This window comes from Penicillium antarcticum, assembly GCF_028974205.1.
Source record: "Penicillium antarcticum strain IBT 31339 chromosome Unknown utg000001l_segment0_segment0, whole genome shotgun sequence".
Classification (NCBI taxonomy): domain Eukaryota; kingdom Fungi; phylum Ascomycota; class Eurotiomycetes; order Eurotiales; family Aspergillaceae; genus Penicillium; species Penicillium antarcticum.
Genome location: NW_026695299.1, coordinates 274,722 through 293,832, shown reverse-complemented (window position 1 = coordinate 293,832; position 19,111 = coordinate 274,722). Strand labels below are relative to the sequence as shown.

Sequence of the window (19,111 nt, the reverse complement as noted above, 5' to 3'; positions counted from 1 at the left end):
GACCCGGGCCTTGGAAGCTTTCCGGGACCCTTCGGAGCCCTAGCGCATCTTTACCCCTGCAATTGAGATCACAAGCATCGAGTTGGGAAAGAAGGACGAAAATGGATTGAATCGATCAACTTATGATCTACAACGGTTGCCGTCATCCCCCACCGCTTTGTGTTTTGCCGTGTTTAGACGCGTCGGCCTCGTCCAATTGCTTCCTACCACTCGCCCATCATGCCTCCGAAACGAAAACACAGTGAGGATGAAGATCGTGATTCCAAGCGCTATGCTTACCTTAAACCGCACATCCGCCGTGTCCCCGAGAAGACCATCAAGTCGAAATGGGCCACTCTACCGGAACCCGTTCAAGAAAGAGTCCGCGATATGTTTCATTCCCTAGAACGACCGGTCATCATGCGAGGCCAGAATGAGCGAAAGCGCATCGAAGCGCAGGGTACTGTGCAAGCGGTGGTACGAAAGTAAGTCTACACGATGCTTCTAGACACGCAAATACCGGCACTTCGAAGGAACCAGAGCGCTGACAGCTCCCTCTGCGTGATATCAGTCTAGGGAAACGACTTCCACGAATGCCTTTTCCACCTGTGACGAAGGAATCGAATTTCGACTACGAGTCTGCGCTGAATGAGCATGTACGCAATCCGCGACCAGCTAACAACACCCCCTACTGACATGCTTTAGCGTGCACTCGAATCCAGCTTGACTACTATGACCGACAGTGTCGACCTATTGAAAGCCGAAATCGCAAACGAAGAAGCAGCCCTCGTGCGTGACAAAAAGGCCCTGCAGGACATGGAAAAGAACGCCAAAAGGGCCGAGGCTGAACGAAAACGACAGACGAAGAATGTATGCGATACAATACATTTGGTCTTTGGTATTCTCAACTGACTGTGTACCCAGGAACACCCCGTTCTGAGAAAGCTGGATGCACTTCCTCAAACCGAGGGCTCCATGTCCTCCGAGTTCACTCTTCTCGGCGCAAAGGATAGCCAAGCGACTCTGGATGAGGTACGTAGTACTTGATCTGCTACGCAGGCCACAGAAACTCACGCTATACTCAATTCTAGTTGGATACCGACCCTGAAATCCAGGGACTCATGAAGCAACTTAATGGCCATCTTCAATCCATGCAAAGCAACACTGCACCATTCGCTGGGCTAAGTGACGCCATCACTCGTTCGCAAGCTGCCTTGGATTTATACTCACTATCCAATGACTGATCGCTGGTTATTCTGCACCCTACACATACCAAAACACCATACCCAGCTCAATACGCGTTGACACATGAAAGACCTCGGACCAAGGAATTTGCGCATACTAAGAGAAGCCGCTCGAGTACTGAATACGGCGATCCAGGATCACCCAGAAATCGCTTGTCTCGTGCTCAGATCGCAACGCATGCGCTGAATAGCTGCATTAGACAGACACCGTGCGCGGCTGGATGCCTATTCTACCAAAGGACCAATGCAGGAGGATCAATACTGGCCTAGGAAACTAAAGGCACAGCAAGTCGACGCAAACCCAATCCCAATTCCAGATCTAGAGAGATTGGCGACACGCGCCCGAGATCCCGAGCTTCAAGATTGCAGAGAATAATGGAATAAGTCATAATACAAGCTGTTGTACACATCTCTATTTGTAGCACTAAGAAAGTAATGCCTCGCCGAGGTGGCGGAAATGCGGAGGAGTTCGGAGGGGTGACTCCGCTTTCTCCATCCTTTTTGACGTTTCCAACCTCTGAACTTCAACTCACTCTGAATTTCTTGCGCAATGACCGAGATGTCGCTGGCCAAGTCCAGGTCCGGGGATACAGGGAAGGATAGCCTCAAGGAACAAACATCAGCAGCCAAGGCCGAATCGACCGGCGCGGGGAGTCACTCCAGTCCTAAGAAGCGCCGGAAGGTGAATCACGGTAAGTTGCCGTCGCGCAGCATGCAACAGGGGTCTGCGCCCACGAGAACACTTGACTGACCCGTTTCGCCATTCCAGCATGTGTCTATTGTCGCCGTTCGGTAAGCTTCACTGAGCACTCTGTGCATTTGCTATGCGACAGTCCTGGCACTGTCTTGGGGAATACTCGAGGGAATACTTTTGCTAACTGAGCCTTGTTCGCGTGGGACAGCATATGACCTGCGACTCGGTACGACCTCCCCCGTTCGCGACTAAACTCTCGAGTTGCGAGTGACGGAACCAAGCATCAGCTGACCTGTATGAAGGAACGACCTTGCACTCGCTGTATAAAGCGCAACATTGGTCACTTGTGCCATGACGAACCGAGAGAAACTACGAAGCGCGGACGTGGCGAACACGAACATTCAGCTGCGGACGAGGAAGGCTCGAACAATGATCTAGTGCAAGGCATGCCTAGAAGTGTTGATGTAGCCGATGCTGCGGGTCAGCAACAGTTCCCTGAAGCTTCGATCGGAATTGCGCCCTCGGCTGTAAATCCAACTTCCACTGTGCCGCCCGGAAACCTCTCTACGCCTGGCCAGGACCTCGAGGCCAATCCTCAGCGTAAGCTTGTCGCGAAACTTGTTTACCGGGCCCCAGTTGACTTTTGATGACAGTTATGCCGTATAACGACTGGGTAGGAGGCCAAAACCAATTCCAGGATATGCATTCACTCCACCCGTCCTACATGTTTAATGCGCCAGAAGTGACCAACGAATATAACTTGCTCGGAGACTTCCTTAGTAACAGTCTATTGGATGACGGCGCAATGTTCCAAAACCAAGAGATGCCCGGGGCTTACTCTGATTCGACCATGATGAACTCCATGAACGGCCTAGGAATGCCGAATGGCTTAGCGCCACCGGCGCAGCTTCCACTGCCAGCACAAAGTCATGCGCCACCAGGAGACTCAATCCAGAGACCAACTTCAACTGTGGGCAATGACAAAGCCCGGGAAACGTATTACATGACGGCCGCCGACCCTGCGGGAACTGACCCACCTGAGGAACGTATGAACAAGCTTCTCAAGGCCAAATATGATGCCGGGTTATTGAAACCTTTCAACTATGTTAAGGGATATGCAAGATTGAACCAATACATGGAGAAGAACATGCAGCAATTATCTCGACAAAAGATTCTACGACAGCTTGACAAGTTCCGGCCAAAGTTCCGAGAGCGCATGCAGAGCCTGACTGATATCGAGTTGATCCTTGTTGAAATGTGGTTCGAGCGGAGCTTGATGGAGTACGACCGTGTGTTTGCCAGTATGGCCATCCCCGCCTGCTGTTGGCGCCGAACAGGCGAGATCTTCCGTGGCAACAATGAAATGGCACAGCTGATTGACGTCCCCATTGAGGGTTTGCGCGATGTGAGTATCTACCCAGCGCTGTCTGGCCGGTATCATCACCTGCTTCATATCTTACTAACATGATTTGGTTCGTTAGGGCAAACTCGCTATCCACGAAATCATTGTCGAGGACCAGCTAGTGAGCTACTGGGAAAAGTTCGGTGCTATTGCCTTTGACAATACGCAGAAGGCCATGCTCACTAGCTGTACGCTCAAGAGTCCCAATCCTAACTCAACGGGTGATGGTATCACTTGCTGTTTCTCCTTTACCATCAGACGTGATAACCACAACATGTAAGTGATACTTAACGTCTCTATGGCTGCTGTGTTAGGCTAATGGCTTTATACAGTCCATCCCTTATTGTTGGTAACTTCCTTCCTATCGGCAAGTAATTGCTCTCGAGATAGACAGTCTTGTCACAGTGCTTTCTTATTCCTTTCATTTCTTTCTTTTTGATTCCCCGAGATTTGGCTGTGTCTTCACACAAAATGTACAGTACTTGGTATATGTACCACAACAAACAGTCTTCAGCGATCATGTTCAGTTTCTTCATATGCTCCCTGTATCATTTGTACTGCCTGTCGGCTCATTGGGCTATCAGCTTCAGCTGGTAAACGTGCATATCTATAGATCCGACTGATCGTGTTTATTCTGAGATGTAGCGCGCTCTGGCACGTCTTGAGACGTCTTGTCAGAGCGATCCGCGTATCTGAAGGTAGTTATATAGGTAGTCGTCGTCGCTTAGTCGGTCGTTGTCGACGACTCAACACAAAATCTTCTCTGGTAGACTGCCTTGATCTTTCTTTCATCCTTCTCTTCTTTATCTTCAACATCTCCCATATGATAAGATTTGCGCTCAGTGATCTAATGCGTCAATTGAACCGCGTCTTTGTTTATTCCATAGGAAATGCTATAGTTCGACACTATCAAGCTCAATATGAGATACGATAGGGTAAGCTTCAATATTCATTTGAAACTCATATTCAGACTATTGCACCATACACGAAAGTAGCTTGGTCTTAATACAACAGTCCACGCTGATACTATCAGACTCCGCTCAGCATTGAAAGTTTGGTGTAGTGAAGCTTCTCGAAAGTAGCTTCAGTTGCCCAAATATCAATTACTCCTCTGAATATACCGGCGGGATGAGCCCCTGTCTCAGTAGGAATGATTTCGATGCAGCGTGACCCTGGCATGTTTGGCCTACTCTCCAGATCTGCAATTGGGAAGAACAGCGCCTTGGAGGGCTCCAAGGGCCCAACAGGTAGAATTCGAATCGAGCCTGCCTCGTCCGCAGTTGGGAGCTGTTCATAGCGCCTGCAGAGCGCAGAACCATTGTCACGGGCTTTGAGGACTGCAAATGGCGCCCCAGTCTTGGTCTGGATGTGAATGGCATCTTTCACTAGCGGTGAAGGGTAAGTCCACGACAGACCCGGGAGGTCTGGCTTCCAATTGACGTCAAAGAATATTCCCAGAGGCAAATAATTCCCATCGGTCACTTTCAGGTGCCATGGTAGCTGAGAAATCTTTTGTTCCCCTTCGCCTTCACCTGCACCGGCCACAAGCAGCGTGGACCACTGATGCTCCTGGAGCAGATTTGCAAAGAAAACAGACTTAACCCGGTCCATGTCTGCAACATTGCTGTACCAGGGCGTGACATTCGCTAGCTCCAGTGCTCCCAGCAAGGCCCAGCACTGATCCTCTTGAACGCCATAGTTGCGCGAAAATTTGCCGGCTAGAATGTACAGCGGAGACTTCTTAGTATAGGCGATCAAGCCTGAGCGCAGGAGACGACCGAGGAATTGAGCAACGTTTTGGTAATTCGCGTCCGAGGCACGGATAAACTGGACTACTTCGTCGTAATCACCCCCGTCTTGCGTCTCACTCATCTTCAGGAAAGCTGTGGCAATGTGGATTGCGAATGTTGTGAGACCGGCTGTGAGGTCCAGGACAGACGCCTGGCCTTGATTGTGAAGGAAACGTTCATCGCGTAGCGCCTCCCCTTCGTGGTCCAACAAGAGGGTTTCACTGAGAAGAACGCCTTCTTGTAGTGTCCAACCAGAGGTCAGCCAAGGCTCAGCTGCCTGAATATCTTGGAGTAGACCATCAACGGCAGCCAAGTATTCGGGGAGGTTCTGCTTTGGTATCTGATTCTTCAGCAATTTCTCGACCGGAGATTCCTTGCCCCAAGTCGTCTGGTGAAGCCATACGATGCTTCTCTTTGCTCCTTGGTAAATTACCCTAACTCATAGGCATCAGCATGTTTTTTTTTTTTTTTGAACCAATTGAAAGGAGAAGTAGTGAGAGAGAAAACAAAGAAATGCTTACATCTGCTTCCCAACCTCTTGTCCTTTGGCCTCCAACAGCTCTGGTTGTAAAGTGCTTGCATTGCCTTGTGGAACACACATCCAGTCCCACCACACGTATTGAATGCCCATACTGGAAACTACCCGCCTAGCCAGTCCCAAAGGTAGGACTTCGACAAGGGGAACTGGCCACTGTAGCCCTGCTGGCACATCCGGAGGGACCTGATTCCAAGAGGCCCATCTACCCCAGGTATAGGAGATAATCCCGTACCCGTTCTGCAGAACCTCGTCTTCGATCTCTCGATAGTCACGGATTGCCCAATTCTCGAGATCAAGCAGCCACCGGGGATGATTGGGGTTGTTTGGCGGGATTTCGGCCATTTCTGAGATAGAAGAAGAAGAGCAGAAGACTAGAAACGGAACTTTGATAATTGATTGTAGAGTCTGAGGATTTGGTAGGCTTTTATATTACTTGGAGTTTGAAAAGTATTGCTCAGAGGCTCATAACATGCAGCCCAATTTCCGACGTCAGTCATATTCTTAGTCAAGGCCGATACTTGCCCCCAAAGTCTAAGGTCAGCTGGACCTGAATTGCCACTGATCAAGTATGACTTGTCAAGTTGTGAGAAAGTATGACTGGGTTCATGCAGTGTTCTGTGGGGTAGTATGGGTAGCCTTCTGCATTGTCCATTGATTCATCACATCTACAGCCGCCCGGCTAGCGGTGGCACTGCGTGTCAAAGGTAGATCCTCAGGCTAGTTGTCACAGTGAATGGTTGCACGATGCAGGACCCGGATGCAGCTGCAGCTGCAGGACGAATCAAGAATCCTCTGCAGATCTCAAATCAACCCCATCGCCTCCAGGCATTGCACTCATAATTGACCTCGGATAATGGCTTCTAGCATGTTTGAATCTCGCAAGATATCCTTCCAAATCTCTGGCTGGGTTCAAGGACGATGTATTGATCAAGATACCGCTACTGTTTCCAAGATCTTTGCATAAGATCTTCGGAGACCCATACGTATGTACATCCTCGTGCATACCATTGACTTGTTGCTTTCTTCTGTGCAACATCTCACTTCGGGCTTTCAGGTTCGCTAGATCTCGGTCTTCTCCTGCATAGGTGACGTGGTACTGCGCTAGTTCCTTCACGATGCAGGCTCATGCGTGTGGGGCGGGCTTTGAGATCTATGCGAACAACTTGCGAACAACTTGCGAACAACTTGCGAACAAGTCATGTTTTCCACAATTGACGCCGGACTATAGCTGAAATGCAGCATTTCAGGCAGCCACATGGTGTGGCGACTGGCGGCTTACCATTCAGACATCATGACGACGCTGATATCTATTAATATGAATGACTGAGATCACTATATTTAATAGCATGCGGTATCACCCATTTCGCTGTATCATCAATCTATCAACGGTACTCTGGGGAATCTCCTCAATCTCTTTCAATTAAACCGAAATTTGTTCAACTTGCTTCTCAATCTGTTCCAGAGCTCGTCATCATGGGTCAAATGGTTTCATCAGTCATTGACAGCATTCAAAATGACGCAGAGAAACAGAAGTTGGCAAATGATGCCTTGAATCAGATGGAGGAGTTGGGTAACCAACAGGTTGAATCTTTTCTGCTGGCAGTCACGTAAGTTGCTGCTGCCAAAGAGTGAAGATCGACAGACTTCTCTTTCATCTTTCTGACTCACTTCAAACCATAGTAACCGTGCCGTGGATGCAAATCTGATCCCCGTCGGTCAGATCATGCATCAAGAGTCAATCGTGCGATGCGGCATCTCCACCAAACCCGACGATATTGGGAAAGAGATCACCGATACCTTTGGCTCGTTTGTCAAAGGGGATTTGGCAAAAGGAATAAGCTCTGTAGTCCAAGACGGCCTCAAGGCTCTTGTGGGCTCATACGAGGGAAACAAATCCACAAAGACTAGCTAGTGAGATCCAACATTCGGGCGTTAATTTGTCGGTATACTGACCCGGACAGTACTATTACCACTGGAGACCTGGGGGGATCCAACGGGTTGATATTCGAATGTTTGCCTGGAAATACTCTTCTAAGCAACTGACAGACATCACAAAAGACCTGATCGCCGTGGCTGTCATCATCTCATCCGTGGACCCCAAATTGGTCTCGGAATTTTCCATTCGAACATTGGTCCAAGAACAATATGGGGATCTTCCATTGGAACAACAGAAAAGCCTCCTCAAAACTATTCTGGACGCGAAAAAGGAATCATCGGGATGAAATGCACCGGCTGAGTTCATGTTCAACTTTCGGTCAAGCAGTAGCTCACAGGTGTTGATGCTTTGGGTGTTTCCACGGCACACAAGTTAGCTTAGATATATATCAATTCATGTCATAGTGACAAGAAAGCAGAACCAAAAGAAAAGTCTCTCATTTTCAATAAAGCTCTAGACAATTGAGTACACAAGCGGGCTATGATCAATCCTTGTATTGATGGCTGCACTGGAAAAAATAAAATAAAATAAACAAATATAGTCTTAGTAGTGTGGTCTAGGAAGTATAAAAGAAAGAATCTTGAAATCTTGATTATAGCGAGACAGCCTATGGCCACTCACGAAAAGGTAAATATGGGTATCATCAGAAGGTCAATGATCTCTAGGAAATCAGCAGGAGGTAAATAGAAAGAAAGAAAATCGAACAAGCCACTGACCGCTCAGTGGATGATGCAAATATGCAAATATGCAAAGGGGAAAAAAATGGAAGGAAAGGATGTCAAGAGAATGCAATGGCGAACAAGCCAGTAAATGTGAAGGGGAAGATCAAGTGAAGGCAAAAGAAAATGCCATGAGAATACACGGCCTCTTTCTGAGGCATGATAAGAGAGATATTGCAGGACGCAGGCTTTATTCATCTCCATCTGCCGTGGCATCGTATGAACGGCTCCGCGAGACCTGGCGTGCCACCCTATGGCGCAAAGATGGAGTCGAGGGCATATGGCGAGGCATCTGGGGCGATTTCAACGATCGAGAGGAATGATTGTGCCTCTGATCCATGTCTCTGCCACTGCTATCGGTTTCTGTTTCTCCGCTTTCATCGCTACTGAGGCCACGGCCAGTGACAACACGGAGGGTAAGGCTCAGCTCCCGCTCCAGCTCTTTTTGCGCCTGAATGCGTTGTGTGGATCCATTGAGTTTCTTGCGGTAGGCCCGGAGGGTGCGGCACACCTGCTCGGTGGACATATCTAGACTGCCAAACTCGCTTCGTGGTGTTGTTTTGGCACGGGTTCGGAAGTCCATCGATGTCCGCCGGTTGCTGTTCCTTGTGCTGGTCGGCTTTTTGGGTACCGGGGCCCTAGATCGGGGGCTCACGGGTGACGGTGACTGGCCGCTTCTGTCCATTGGCGTACCGGGTGAGGGGGAGAGACGGTTTGGGAAAGATGAAGTTTCGGAGACAGAGTGATTCTTCAAGGAAGATGGTGCTAGAGATAGCCTAGACATCTTTCTCGTTAGAGTCGGCGAGCGCTGGCGTATGGGTGTTGGGGTCGCAGGGTTAGGACTATCAGGACGTTGAAATCCAGCCAACTCGCTGCGCGAGAGGACTTTTCTGAGAGGGGGTTTGGCCGCAGTGTTTTCTTTGGCAGGGGTATCATCATCATCCCGTGCGTTCTGAACGAGGTCCGGTGATATCTGCTGCTGAACGGACAGGTTCCATATCATTAGAATACCATCCATTCCAGCACTGATCACAGTGCGCTTAGGTGCCCCTTCAGACTGCTCGCTGCGATCCTCCAGAAGAAGTACATCAGTCACGCCTTCTGTGTGGCCAAATTCGCCAGTGAGAAGTTGGTCTCGCTCTAGATCATAAACGCGGAGAGATTTATCAGTGGTCGAGACACCAATGAGAAGCTTTGGCGTCTGGCCTGGGACCTCTGATGCAACCGTCAATGAACCCATAATCACTGCATCGGTCGTCTCCGGATCCGATGCCTTGAAACAGTGCAGATGGCGCCCTGAAGGAATGTCGAACTTGGAGATACAGCGATCCATAGTAGAGACATACAAGATGCTCGAATCATCCGGGCAAAGCGTCATTGAGACAGGGGAAGCCTTGAGAGTAATGACTTTGGAAACGAGGTAGGCAACAGATGTGCCACCCTCTACTTCTCTGCTCGCACGATCTCTTATAAGGACGGTGCGGTCTGCTGAGCATGAAAGCAATCTTTCGCCATCGTTGATGAAGAGTAATTTGCCAACAGCGCCAACATGGTCATCCATGGTCTGAATCAATTGCAGTCCGGCGTCTCGCTTTTCGAACAATTGCACCATTCGATCACGGCCAGAACTTGCTACCAGCCAGGAATCTGAGGTTTCTTGGATGGCCAGGTCTGTGATCTCCCCACCATGGGCGCGAGCTTGGCTGACACAAGTCCAATCGGTGTTTGAAAGAAGTCTAAATTTACGAGTCAGTCGAAGACCTTTTTTTTATACTGTCAAGTGCCACGTACCTCAACACACCGAATTTGTCACCTGAGACAAACCAATTGGCACTTTCTGCTGTTCTCAATACTTTGAGTTCGTTTGCAGAAACCTCTTCTTCGCTTCCTGAAAATTGATCGAGATCAATTACTTTCGATGCCCGACACTTCCCCTGGGCGTCCCAGAAATTCACAGAGCCGTTCCGAGACCAGGAAAAGAAGTCTGCAGAGAAGTCGTTGGGGAGCTTCATGTGGCAGACTCCAAGAATCGGGTCTCGATGTGCCTGCATGGAGGACTCGCCATGCTCCTGCTCACCCTCCTCGCGCAAAGTGCTGATTGGATAGATGTGGATTTCACGAGTGGCTTCAACGGTGACCAGATGCGAGTTTAGAGAGCCCATGCAGGTAATTGCAGGCGCCTTATTTTTCTTATCCACCATGCTTTTATCAATCCGAGTAGGAGAGCCCGGTCTGTTCGAGCTACAAAATCGCAAAGCTTCAAAGGACAAGCGCTGCATTTGCCTTCCACGCCCACCGAGCCAGACAGATTCCTGATCGAAATCAACGGCCAGAGAAGTGATGCTGAAACCAACTTGCTTGACCGTGATCATCTTCTGATAATTCTCCCGATCGTCGAGAAAGCAGATTGCGCCGGAATCTGTCCCAATCACAGCCTCGTGATCGGATATGCTACTCACACAGGTGAAAGAGCTATCGCTGAGTGCGCCTAGTAGACAATTCCTACCAGAAAGCGCTTTCGGGGCAGGGTTTGGTGAAGGACCACCTCCATCGATATTCAAACGTGATTTGGTAGGAGATACGGGTCGCATCGATGGAAGACGCCAAACCTTGACATGTCGCACGCCGGTCCTGCACAAGAGTTAGTCAAATACTAATTATGATTATAATCAAACATACGTGACCAGACTTTGGCCAACCCAGCACATGTCTTTAATGTTCGAAGTGCATTTGTTCGCTGAATGCAGCTTGGCCGATCCATTCTTGAGGTTGATTGCCCAGATGAAAAGGAACCCATCATTCGGGCTGCCGAGGGTCGCCAAATACTGGGAATCGGGGCTGAATGCCAGACTGCATATACCGAATGTATGCTCATTTAGAATAGATAGCGGTACATCTGGCAGAGCATCCTTTGCTGTTGAAAAGATCAGAACTCGAGGGTTATAACCAGTCTAGGATATGTCAGCTGTTAGTTTTACACTCAGGTTATCTATTGTCTACCCACCTCTCCTACTGCGAGGAACCTTCCATTGGGGCTAATCGAGACACTCGTCACTGCTTTAATTCTTTCTCTCGAGGACCACCCACGAGGGCTGCCACTCTCACCGATATCGCTGGACGGGGACCCATTGTGAATATTGATATGCGGATTGGATCGAATATGAGATAGGGAGCGCGCTCTTGGGTCCGGGGTGGCCGGCGGAGTTGCTTGGTTGTAAAAAGAAGTTGTTGGGTTGACGCTGGTCGCGGAGGGACGCGCTCGGAAGAAGCGCTGGCAAATTTTGGCGTCCTCATCTAGTTCTGCGAGAACTGCAGCTGATCCAGCGCACAGCGCAAAGCTCTTGCTCTGGTCGTGGCTTGAGAACCCATTGGGGGTCGTGGTTGTCGTGCCGATGACGGTTTGGAGGGACAAGGAGGAATTGTGGGAGGTTTTGCTGGGAGACCGTGTACCCGGTCTCAGGATCGGAGAGTTCGAAGGAGTGATTTTCAATGATGCGCCGGGACCAGCAAGCTTGCTTTTCGCACTGAGGGGGGCGGTGGTAGCCATGTCCTTGGGGGCTGAGGTTGGTGTTTCAAGGTCCCCTGAGCGCGCGGGGTATGTTCATATCAAAATGTAGGTGCATTCATCGAGAAGTTCGGTAAGCGCCAGTGGAGTCAGAGGTGTTGCAAGGTTGAAGGAGCGTTCAGGAGAGGTTGGGCCAGTGTGGGAAGATCGGGGTCGAATTAGTGGGGGTAGCTAGCATGGAGCTTTGATCAGTGCCGTAAGGTCTCTTGCAGGTCCACTGGGCTCACTTCAAAGGAGTGTAAGGGACTTGAAGAAGGTCGAAAGAAGGGAACAAACAACAAGCTCATTCCGCGCTAAACAGCGGATCATTCCAGACGATCTGAGGAATCCGAACCTTGGGTCTTCCCCTGTCAAGTCCCGGCGACCTCGAGACTTCCGCGCGAAAAATGTATGAAGTCCACTGAAGAGTGTTTCACTGGTCTTCAATCAAGAAGCTGAGAAGATTTCTTGAAGACCTCGTTCTCAGCCCCTCGATCGGCGAAAAATCGTGAGATGAACGGTGGGTCGAGTGCACAGGTCGCTCGCACTAAGCCAGCCTTCGGCTCAATTCTTAGTACCAAGTGAGGTTTGTATGTGACCCAGATGGGGAGGAGAAGATGAAAATGGAAGTCGAGGGTCTGCTGCACGTGCCCTGCCTATAGTTCCAAGTTCCTCGTGCTTCATCGTGCTACTTCAGTCTGTCCGACACCACCTCTTTGGTCAACATTTGATAACTTACCCTCTAAATACATGATATTCTTTGAGGACAGTCCACGGAGTACAAGCCACTCTGTTTGCCAATTCGACCTGTCTTTGTGATACAGCACTTTTTTTCCAATATCGAGGAACAAAGCCGAGCTATTATAAACCATTTCGCTTGACTGGCTGAGCCAATGCGGCTCGGCCTGCTCTAGGAATTGCTGATGCTTACTCTATGTGCTAGTTTGGATCAAACTACTACTTTATGGTATATAATTAGTGAATGGTGCGCAGTTTATCTTGATAAACATGTTAAGCACCGCGCTATGCAGAGATATATATTCAACTACATTCACAAATGCGTCGTCTAATTCGGGATGCAATCTCCGACGTACTTTCTTGGGAAACCACCAAGAGCATCATTCAAGATCTTTCCATTAAAGAATAGAAGCGCGTTCATTGCAGAATGGAGAAATATAACCAAATTACCTGATTGGATCTAGCGTCAACTTGAGGATCTTGTTGCCTGAACCCCGAGGCATCCAAAATCAACTTATCTTAACGTATTCGGTAAGCGAGCTGGACATGTAAGCGAGCTGGACACCCATCCAAACCAATTATTTTTAAATACAATTATGTCAACCAAAACGCCATTAAATTCAATAAGCTAAAATCGAGGTCTATTAGGATAGGCATTTCTCTTATGACCCTCAATTCCACATGCTCCACACTTCGGTAAGGCCCTCGTACGCGGCTGTAAAGGTGCCGGAGGCGGTTTTGGCTGACGGGGTATTGGCGCTTCAATTACTGGTTCTTCCACCTGAATAAGCTCTAGAGCCTCTGAAACTGATAGGCCTTGCTCTCGAGATATCTGCCTAGTAGACCGAGTCCGTTTTCTCTTTTTTTTCTCGTTTTCGGCCCGTAATTCCTTATTTTCCTTCGCTAGAAATATAGCGTTATGCATTGCAAGCTGGCAGCCTTTGATAAGCTGATTTAACGCGCGATCTGATGGGCTCGGTGGACTTCGCGATCTTATACGAAGTAAAGCTTTAATTGAGGAAGCTTGCCGACGTAGTTGTTTCTCGGTAAAGGGGGTTTTTGGTGTGAAATTACGGCTCGATTCACTCCCTCGGCTCGGAGGGGGGGTCGGGGTTCGAAGGCGAATATCGAGCTTCGAGATTACTCGATCTAGGTCGTAAGGCACTAAACCAGCGGCGGCGAAGCAATTCTTAATAGTCTCCGATTTAAATGCCTCGATTCGCGCGGATAGGTAAGCTTCGAGGAAGTCTAATTTATCGATATAGTTGATCCTAAGCCGTATTTTCGTTTCGATAAGCCGACTATACAAGCGCTTTAATACCGCAAAACAGCTAATATCGAGAGGCTGTAAAAGGTAAGACGAATACGGAGGCATATAAATTGGAATAATATCGTTTTTTTCACAAATTTCGTCGAATTTCGGGGTTAAATAACTTCCGTGGCTGTCGAGTATCAAAAGTCTATACTTCCCCTTCGTACGCGAAGAAGTAGACGGAATAAAGAGCTTTTCGAGCCACCGAAGTCCAATTTCATCGGAAGTCCACCCGTTCGGACTAACCTCGAGGCGCCAATCTTTCGGAAGGCCGTCGAACCAAGACTCGACGAAGACTTTGCCCTTAAAAATCACGCACGGAGGAAGCGCCCACCCCGACGCATTTATACATTCAATTGCGGTAACCCACTCGCGATTTCCGGGTTATAAAAGTGCTCGCCGACCGTAGAATTCCCTTCTCGTGATCACCTTCGCGGTCGCAATTAAGCCCATTGCGAAACCGGTCTCGTCAAAGTTGTAGATATCGTCGGAATCGATACCGTACGAAAGGATCGTTTTTTGGACGAGAGAAAACCATTCACGAATAACTTTAGGGTCTTCGCATTTTGCGCGCTCGTAGTTATATCGCTTCGAGAATCGGGTTAAAAGATCGGGATGCCTTTTCACGAAGTTATAGACCCATTTCTCGCCGACTGTTTGAACTAGTATACTTCCGCGGGCCGCGAGAAGAAGATTCGCAGTTTCTCGTACAGTAGAAGGCCGAGGCGCTGCTCCACGGGTATCAAGAGAGATAATCCATTTTTGAAGCGATTCCTCTTCGATATCCGTTAATTTGTGTGAATTGGCGCGAGAAATCGCGCGGTTTTGGACACCCTTAAGGCGCGTAGAGAGGGTTGAATTCGGTACATTAAATCGACGCGCTGCTTCGCGTGTAGAAGCAATTTCTTGATTCTTAAGAGCCTGAATAGCTAATAAGATCCTACCCTCTTGCTCTTCTCGATTTCGAGAGCTTTGAGAGCGAATTGGTGGCATAGTGGGTGGTTAAAGATAGAGGGTAGTATAGGAATTACGCGTTTTGGATGGGTGTCCAGCTCGCTTACATGTCCAGCTCGCTTACCGAATACGTTATCGCCACCATATTTTCCTGACTTCCCTTACATCCAACTCAACTCTGTCCCTATTTATCTTTTGCTGTCATGGTGGTCACTTGCGCTGCATCGGCAAAGCTGGCTTTGCCGGCCCTTATGCATAATGTTTTTCGATCCCAGTTCGCCAGTGACTTGGCCTCTTCGACAATCCCTTACCGTTTCGCCTCTCGCCCTCCCTTTTCCTCCCAGAATCAACGACCATTCAGCTCGATCACATACTTGCGCGATCCCCAAAGTGAGCAATCAGCGCAGATAATACCCGAGTCTCCGGTCACCAACGCCTCCACACCTTCCGACAAGCCAAGAAAGCAATTTTCTGGCGCCCCGCGCAACAAGAATGGATGGAAGCCGATGAAGAGTCACCCAAGAAAACCAGAGAATGAATACAAGAGAAGCGACAGAGAGCGCAAGGCATTCCGTACAGAGACCCGCAAAGAAGCCCGTAAGGAAGACCGAAAAGATTCCGGGAAGGACTCGCACGGGAACAAAGATTCAAAGTCGGCATCAAGTGGAAAGAAAAAGAAGGAGACTTGGCAAGTCCAAAAAGCCGCACTGGAAAAGAAGTTCCCCCAGGGTTGGAATCCACCTAAGAAGCTTTCTCCTGATGCGCTCGATGGAATTCGTCATCTACATGCGAAAGCTCCTGAGCAATTCACAACGCCTGTGCTCGCAAAAGAATTTGAGGTTTCTCCGGAAGCTATTCGTCGAATTTTGAAGAGCAGATGGCAGCCATCAGAGGACGAGCAGGAGAGCCGGCGCCAGCGATGGGAGAAGCGACACGACCGAATCTGGAGTCGTATGGCTGAGCTTGGTCTCCGTCCTGAGACCAAGCGTACAAAGTCCATCTCGGATGCTCGAGTGTTGTATGGCGACGAGAGCGGACGCAAGTAGATTCTCCCTATGTTCGTTATAATTTACTTTGCATCACTGTACAATACATAATAGCGCGTTATCTTTGTTTTGAAACATGTACAATAGTAGCTCAATTACACTGATTATAATAATTTGGTCTCTCTTATGCCTGACTCTTTGATCTGTTGATACCCCAGTTGAGACATTGACGTATGAAGTTCGGGGGTGGAGCAAGGTCCGCCACGCAACTTGATCCTCGGCAACCTTCAACTCTTCACTTCAACCAACATGCATTCAGGTTGACAGAATGCTCATGTCGGCCTGTTATCTAATTCGAATGATCTACAGCTCATTGTGCCGACTTGCAAGCCCCTAGATCTCGCCCGACTGCCCACATGCTGACTCGCCATGCCCTCCAACATCCAGGTCTTCGTGAAATGGAAGGACCAGACCATATTTGCAGGAGAAGATGTGGAATGTACCATCACGTTCAAGAACATAGCTGAGACAGGCGTCGATGCCAGCGGGAGCGAAGGGGGTCAACATTCACGAAAGCTCTCACGAGTCGCGAACCACACGGCCAACTCGAACTCGGACTCTTTCTTCGGACTCAAATCACCCCAGGCCCTGTTTTCTGGGCGACGGTCGTACTCCATCAGCTCGCAGCGAAAGCCTTATCACCGAACAGCCTCGTCTTTGAGCACTCCGCATGTCGGCTCACATAGCTTCCCCCCGAACAGCAGCCCCTCTACGCCGCGCACTTGGCAACCAAGTCACAGCCACAAACGATCTGTGTCCATTCTTTCTATCGACAGTGAAGGCCAGACTGATCCAACACCTGCACCACATCAATACAATCGTCCGAAGCCAGTCAGGGGTCATGGGCGCTCGGCGAGTCTCCAGGTTCTGCCAAGGAGGAACAATAGCTACGAGGACTCCTACAAGAAAGGTAAGACCAGATAAGCTGGAACGGCATGAATTGAGGCTAATGGTCATCTCTCGTTAGTGAGATCCCCTACGCATGCTTTCCCTTTTCCATTGTCAGAGGCTCCAAACGAGCATCCCAATGGCAACTTGACCGTAGAAACCAATTTGGGACGTCGCAGTCGTCCTGGCTCTCTAGCGACAAGTCCAACAGAACCCGTGGAACCAATAAGTTTACCTGCGCGACGGCCACAACCACCTCCCATGGAGTTCAAGTTCCCAGCCGCGCCTCCACCTGAACCCAGTGCCAACCTTTCAGCGCGCACTCCATCTCCCAAGTCGGCAACAACAAACGGTACTACGTCTACCGGGGGAAGATCTAATGCCAGAGAAGCGTCTTTGACGGCTCCGGCACACCAACAGCTGACTCGAATCATTTCGGCCACTAGCGCAAATGGAAGCGCTCGCAGCAGTGGAGAGTTCTTCTCCGTCAGTGACCATTCCACTGAGACCCTTGGATCAGAGTATACAGCCTATTCAACACAAAGTGCACGAGTGCCTCCATCTGTACGACATGCGCGGCATCATTCCAGCGCGGTGACATCTCCATTCAAGGCTCCTGACAGCCAGGCGCTGCTCATGGGATATGCACAAGTCAGCGCCTCTTTTACGCTTGATGGCTCATTAGTTAATCAGTCGGCATTCGAGGAAGTCAAGCGGAAAGGAGTTGTCGGTGGCCACCCAGGCCCAGGAGGTGTTCCTGGCCGGCCAGCAACTCCCGAGCGTCCACGTAAAACTGGTGGGTTCTGGGGAGCGTTCAAGTGGAATACAATCGAAGAATCCATCAATGGTCTTCTCCCAAACAATGAATTGGATGGCTTACGGGAAATGCGTGGCGTATCATCCTCTCGTTCCATTCCACTCTTATCGACTTCGCAATCACTGCTTTTCGTCGACCTTCGATTAGCGCCAGGGGAGGAACAGTCATATTCCTTCTCTTTTGCCCTCCCCAAAGGACTCCCGGCGAGTCACAAAGGAAAGGCAATCAAAATCTCATATAATTTAGTCATTGGAACTCAGCGACCAAGTGGAGCCAACGAGCCTCAAAAGGTCAACCGCATCAATATACCATTCCGTGTTTACAGCGGTGTTAATGGTGAGTGATATTCAAACTCAAAATTTTGAATTGGTTCTAATATTGTTTAGACAAGGGAGATATCCTTGGGCACGATCTGATGTCACCTTATGTGCTTCTACGAGACGAGGCCAAGGTGCATAAAGTTGAACCAACAACACCAGTTGCTACAAAGAACCAGAGCATTAGTAAATCTCATCATTCTGCGACTGATTTCCTTGGATATGTGGATGAAATTCTGGAGCAACGTGCGCGTTCTAATACGCTGTTCCCACCTGGTGCTCTTCCCTCGAGAAGATCCAGTGTTGAAGGACTCCCTCAGATGCTCACTTGCAAGGATATAATCGATTTTGCAATCCTTCGCAGCAACCAGGCAATCAATTCTCGGCGCAGCCCAAATCGCTTTGAGATTGCCCGCGAAGGTCAGCGCATTGCGGTGGTGGTCTTGAATCGGCCAGTTCACCGACTTGGAGAGACCATTATTGCTACCATGGACTTTGGCAACGCTACAATTCCATGCTATGCAGTACGGGCCTCATTAGAGACCTCTGAGAAGGTCACACCCACTTTGGCCATTCGTTCCAATGCAAGCATCCATCGCACTACACGAAAGATCCATGCATCTTTGTTCGAGAACACACTCCACGCTACTCGAGCAGCCTTCAGTCCGGCTATTCCTATCGCAGCTACACCTACCATTCTCACCAGTGGTGTGACCCTTAACTGGGAGCTGCGATTCGAGTTTGTCACGTCCTGTGGTCGGGGTGATCAAGGACCCAGCCCATCGGGCATTCGCTTACTTGAGACCTTGTCCTCAGATGATCGCGGCAAGCTGCTGTCTGCCATGGATCACCTGAATTGCGAGTCTTTCGAAATCGCCATACCATTAACAGTTTATGGAGAAACCGTTCGAGAGCGGCAGCCCGAAGAGAACGAGGGCTACGCGATTTAGTGCTCTGGACAGATGTACTCATGTGGCCTGCCGTGCAGGTATCTGATTTGTTTGATCCTTAAATATTCCCCTGGAGACTCGCGAATCATGGCCTCTGGGATCAATGTATAATTGAATGAGTCCAAATATTGTCTTCCGTAGCTCATCTGTACATCGTGTATACTTAGGCGGTCACTGGGGCAACCCAACCACTTATCAGCTGAACCCGATAACAACTCCTTGCGCGTTCACTTCTCATCTCGA

At 49.3% G+C, this 19,111-nt stretch overlaps 7 protein-coding genes across 7 annotated transcripts; 5 read left to right on the top strand and 2 right to left on the bottom strand.

Annotated features, from left to right (window-relative positions):
• Window positions 1–219: 219 nt before the first annotated feature.
• Window positions 220–1,223, top strand: N7508_000120 (uncharacterized protein; the record flags this gene model as incomplete). Its single annotated transcript, XM_058458205.1, has 5 exons — window positions 220–464; window positions 551–635; window positions 685–849; window positions 904–1,011; window positions 1,071–1,223. 5 exons carry the CDS (start codon window positions 220–222, stop codon window positions 1,221–1,223), a joined length of 756 nt encoding a protein of 251 aa, XP_058324427.1.
• Window positions 1,224–1,773: 550 nt separating this feature from the next.
• acuM (gluconeogenesis transcription factor RDS2) lies at window positions 1,774–3,694 on the top strand (the record flags this gene model as incomplete). Its single annotated transcript, XM_058458204.1, has 5 exons — window positions 1,774–1,915; window positions 2,323–2,517; window positions 2,571–3,322; window positions 3,399–3,595; window positions 3,652–3,694. The coding sequence occupies 5 exons, from the start codon at window positions 1,774–1,776 to the stop codon at window positions 3,692–3,694; spliced, it is 1,329 nt and encodes a 442-aa protein (XP_058324426.1).
• A 654-nt stretch (window positions 3,695–4,348) lies between these two features.
• N7508_000118 (uncharacterized protein) lies at window positions 4,349–5,989 on the bottom strand (the record flags this gene model as incomplete). Its single annotated transcript, XM_058458203.1, has 2 exons — window positions 4,349–5,543; window positions 5,631–5,989. The coding sequence occupies 2 exons, from the start codon at window positions 5,987–5,989 to the stop codon at window positions 4,349–4,351; spliced, it is 1,554 nt and encodes a 517-aa protein (XP_058324425.1).
• A 1,131-nt stretch (window positions 5,990–7,120) lies between these two features.
• N7508_000117 (uncharacterized protein) lies at window positions 7,121–7,559 on the top strand (the record flags this gene model as incomplete). The annotated part of the gene is made up of 2 exons (XM_058458202.1): window positions 7,121–7,254; window positions 7,328–7,559. The coding sequence occupies 2 exons, from the start codon at window positions 7,121–7,123 to the stop codon at window positions 7,557–7,559; spliced, it is 366 nt and encodes a 121-aa protein (XP_058324424.1).
• A 933-nt stretch (window positions 7,560–8,492) lies between these two features.
• On the bottom strand, window positions 8,493–11,849 carry N7508_000116 (WD40 repeat domain-containing protein; the record flags this gene model as incomplete). The annotated part of the gene is made up of 4 exons (XM_058458201.1): window positions 8,493–10,038; window positions 10,094–10,933; window positions 10,982–11,253; window positions 11,307–11,849. The coding sequence occupies 4 exons, from the start codon at window positions 11,847–11,849 to the stop codon at window positions 8,493–8,495; spliced, it is 3,201 nt and encodes a 1,066-aa protein (XP_058324423.1).
• A 3,204-nt stretch (window positions 11,850–15,053) lies between these two features.
• rrg9 (mitochondrial ribosome assembly protein RRG9) lies at window positions 15,054–15,896 on the top strand (the record flags this gene model as incomplete). The annotated part of the gene is made up of 1 exon (XM_058458200.1): window positions 15,054–15,896. One exon carries the CDS (start codon window positions 15,054–15,056, stop codon window positions 15,894–15,896), a length of 843 nt encoding a protein of 280 aa, XP_058324422.1.
• Window positions 15,897–16,265: 369 nt separating this feature from the next.
• On the top strand, window positions 16,266–18,868 carry N7508_000114 (putative intracellular protein transport protein (Sat1); the record flags this gene model as incomplete). Its single annotated transcript, XM_058458199.1, has 3 exons — window positions 16,266–16,806; window positions 16,864–17,937; window positions 17,988–18,868. The coding sequence occupies 3 exons, from the start codon at window positions 16,266–16,268 to the stop codon at window positions 18,866–18,868; spliced, it is 2,496 nt and encodes an 831-aa protein (XP_058324421.1).
• Between the last annotated feature and the right edge of the window lie 243 nt (window positions 18,869–19,111).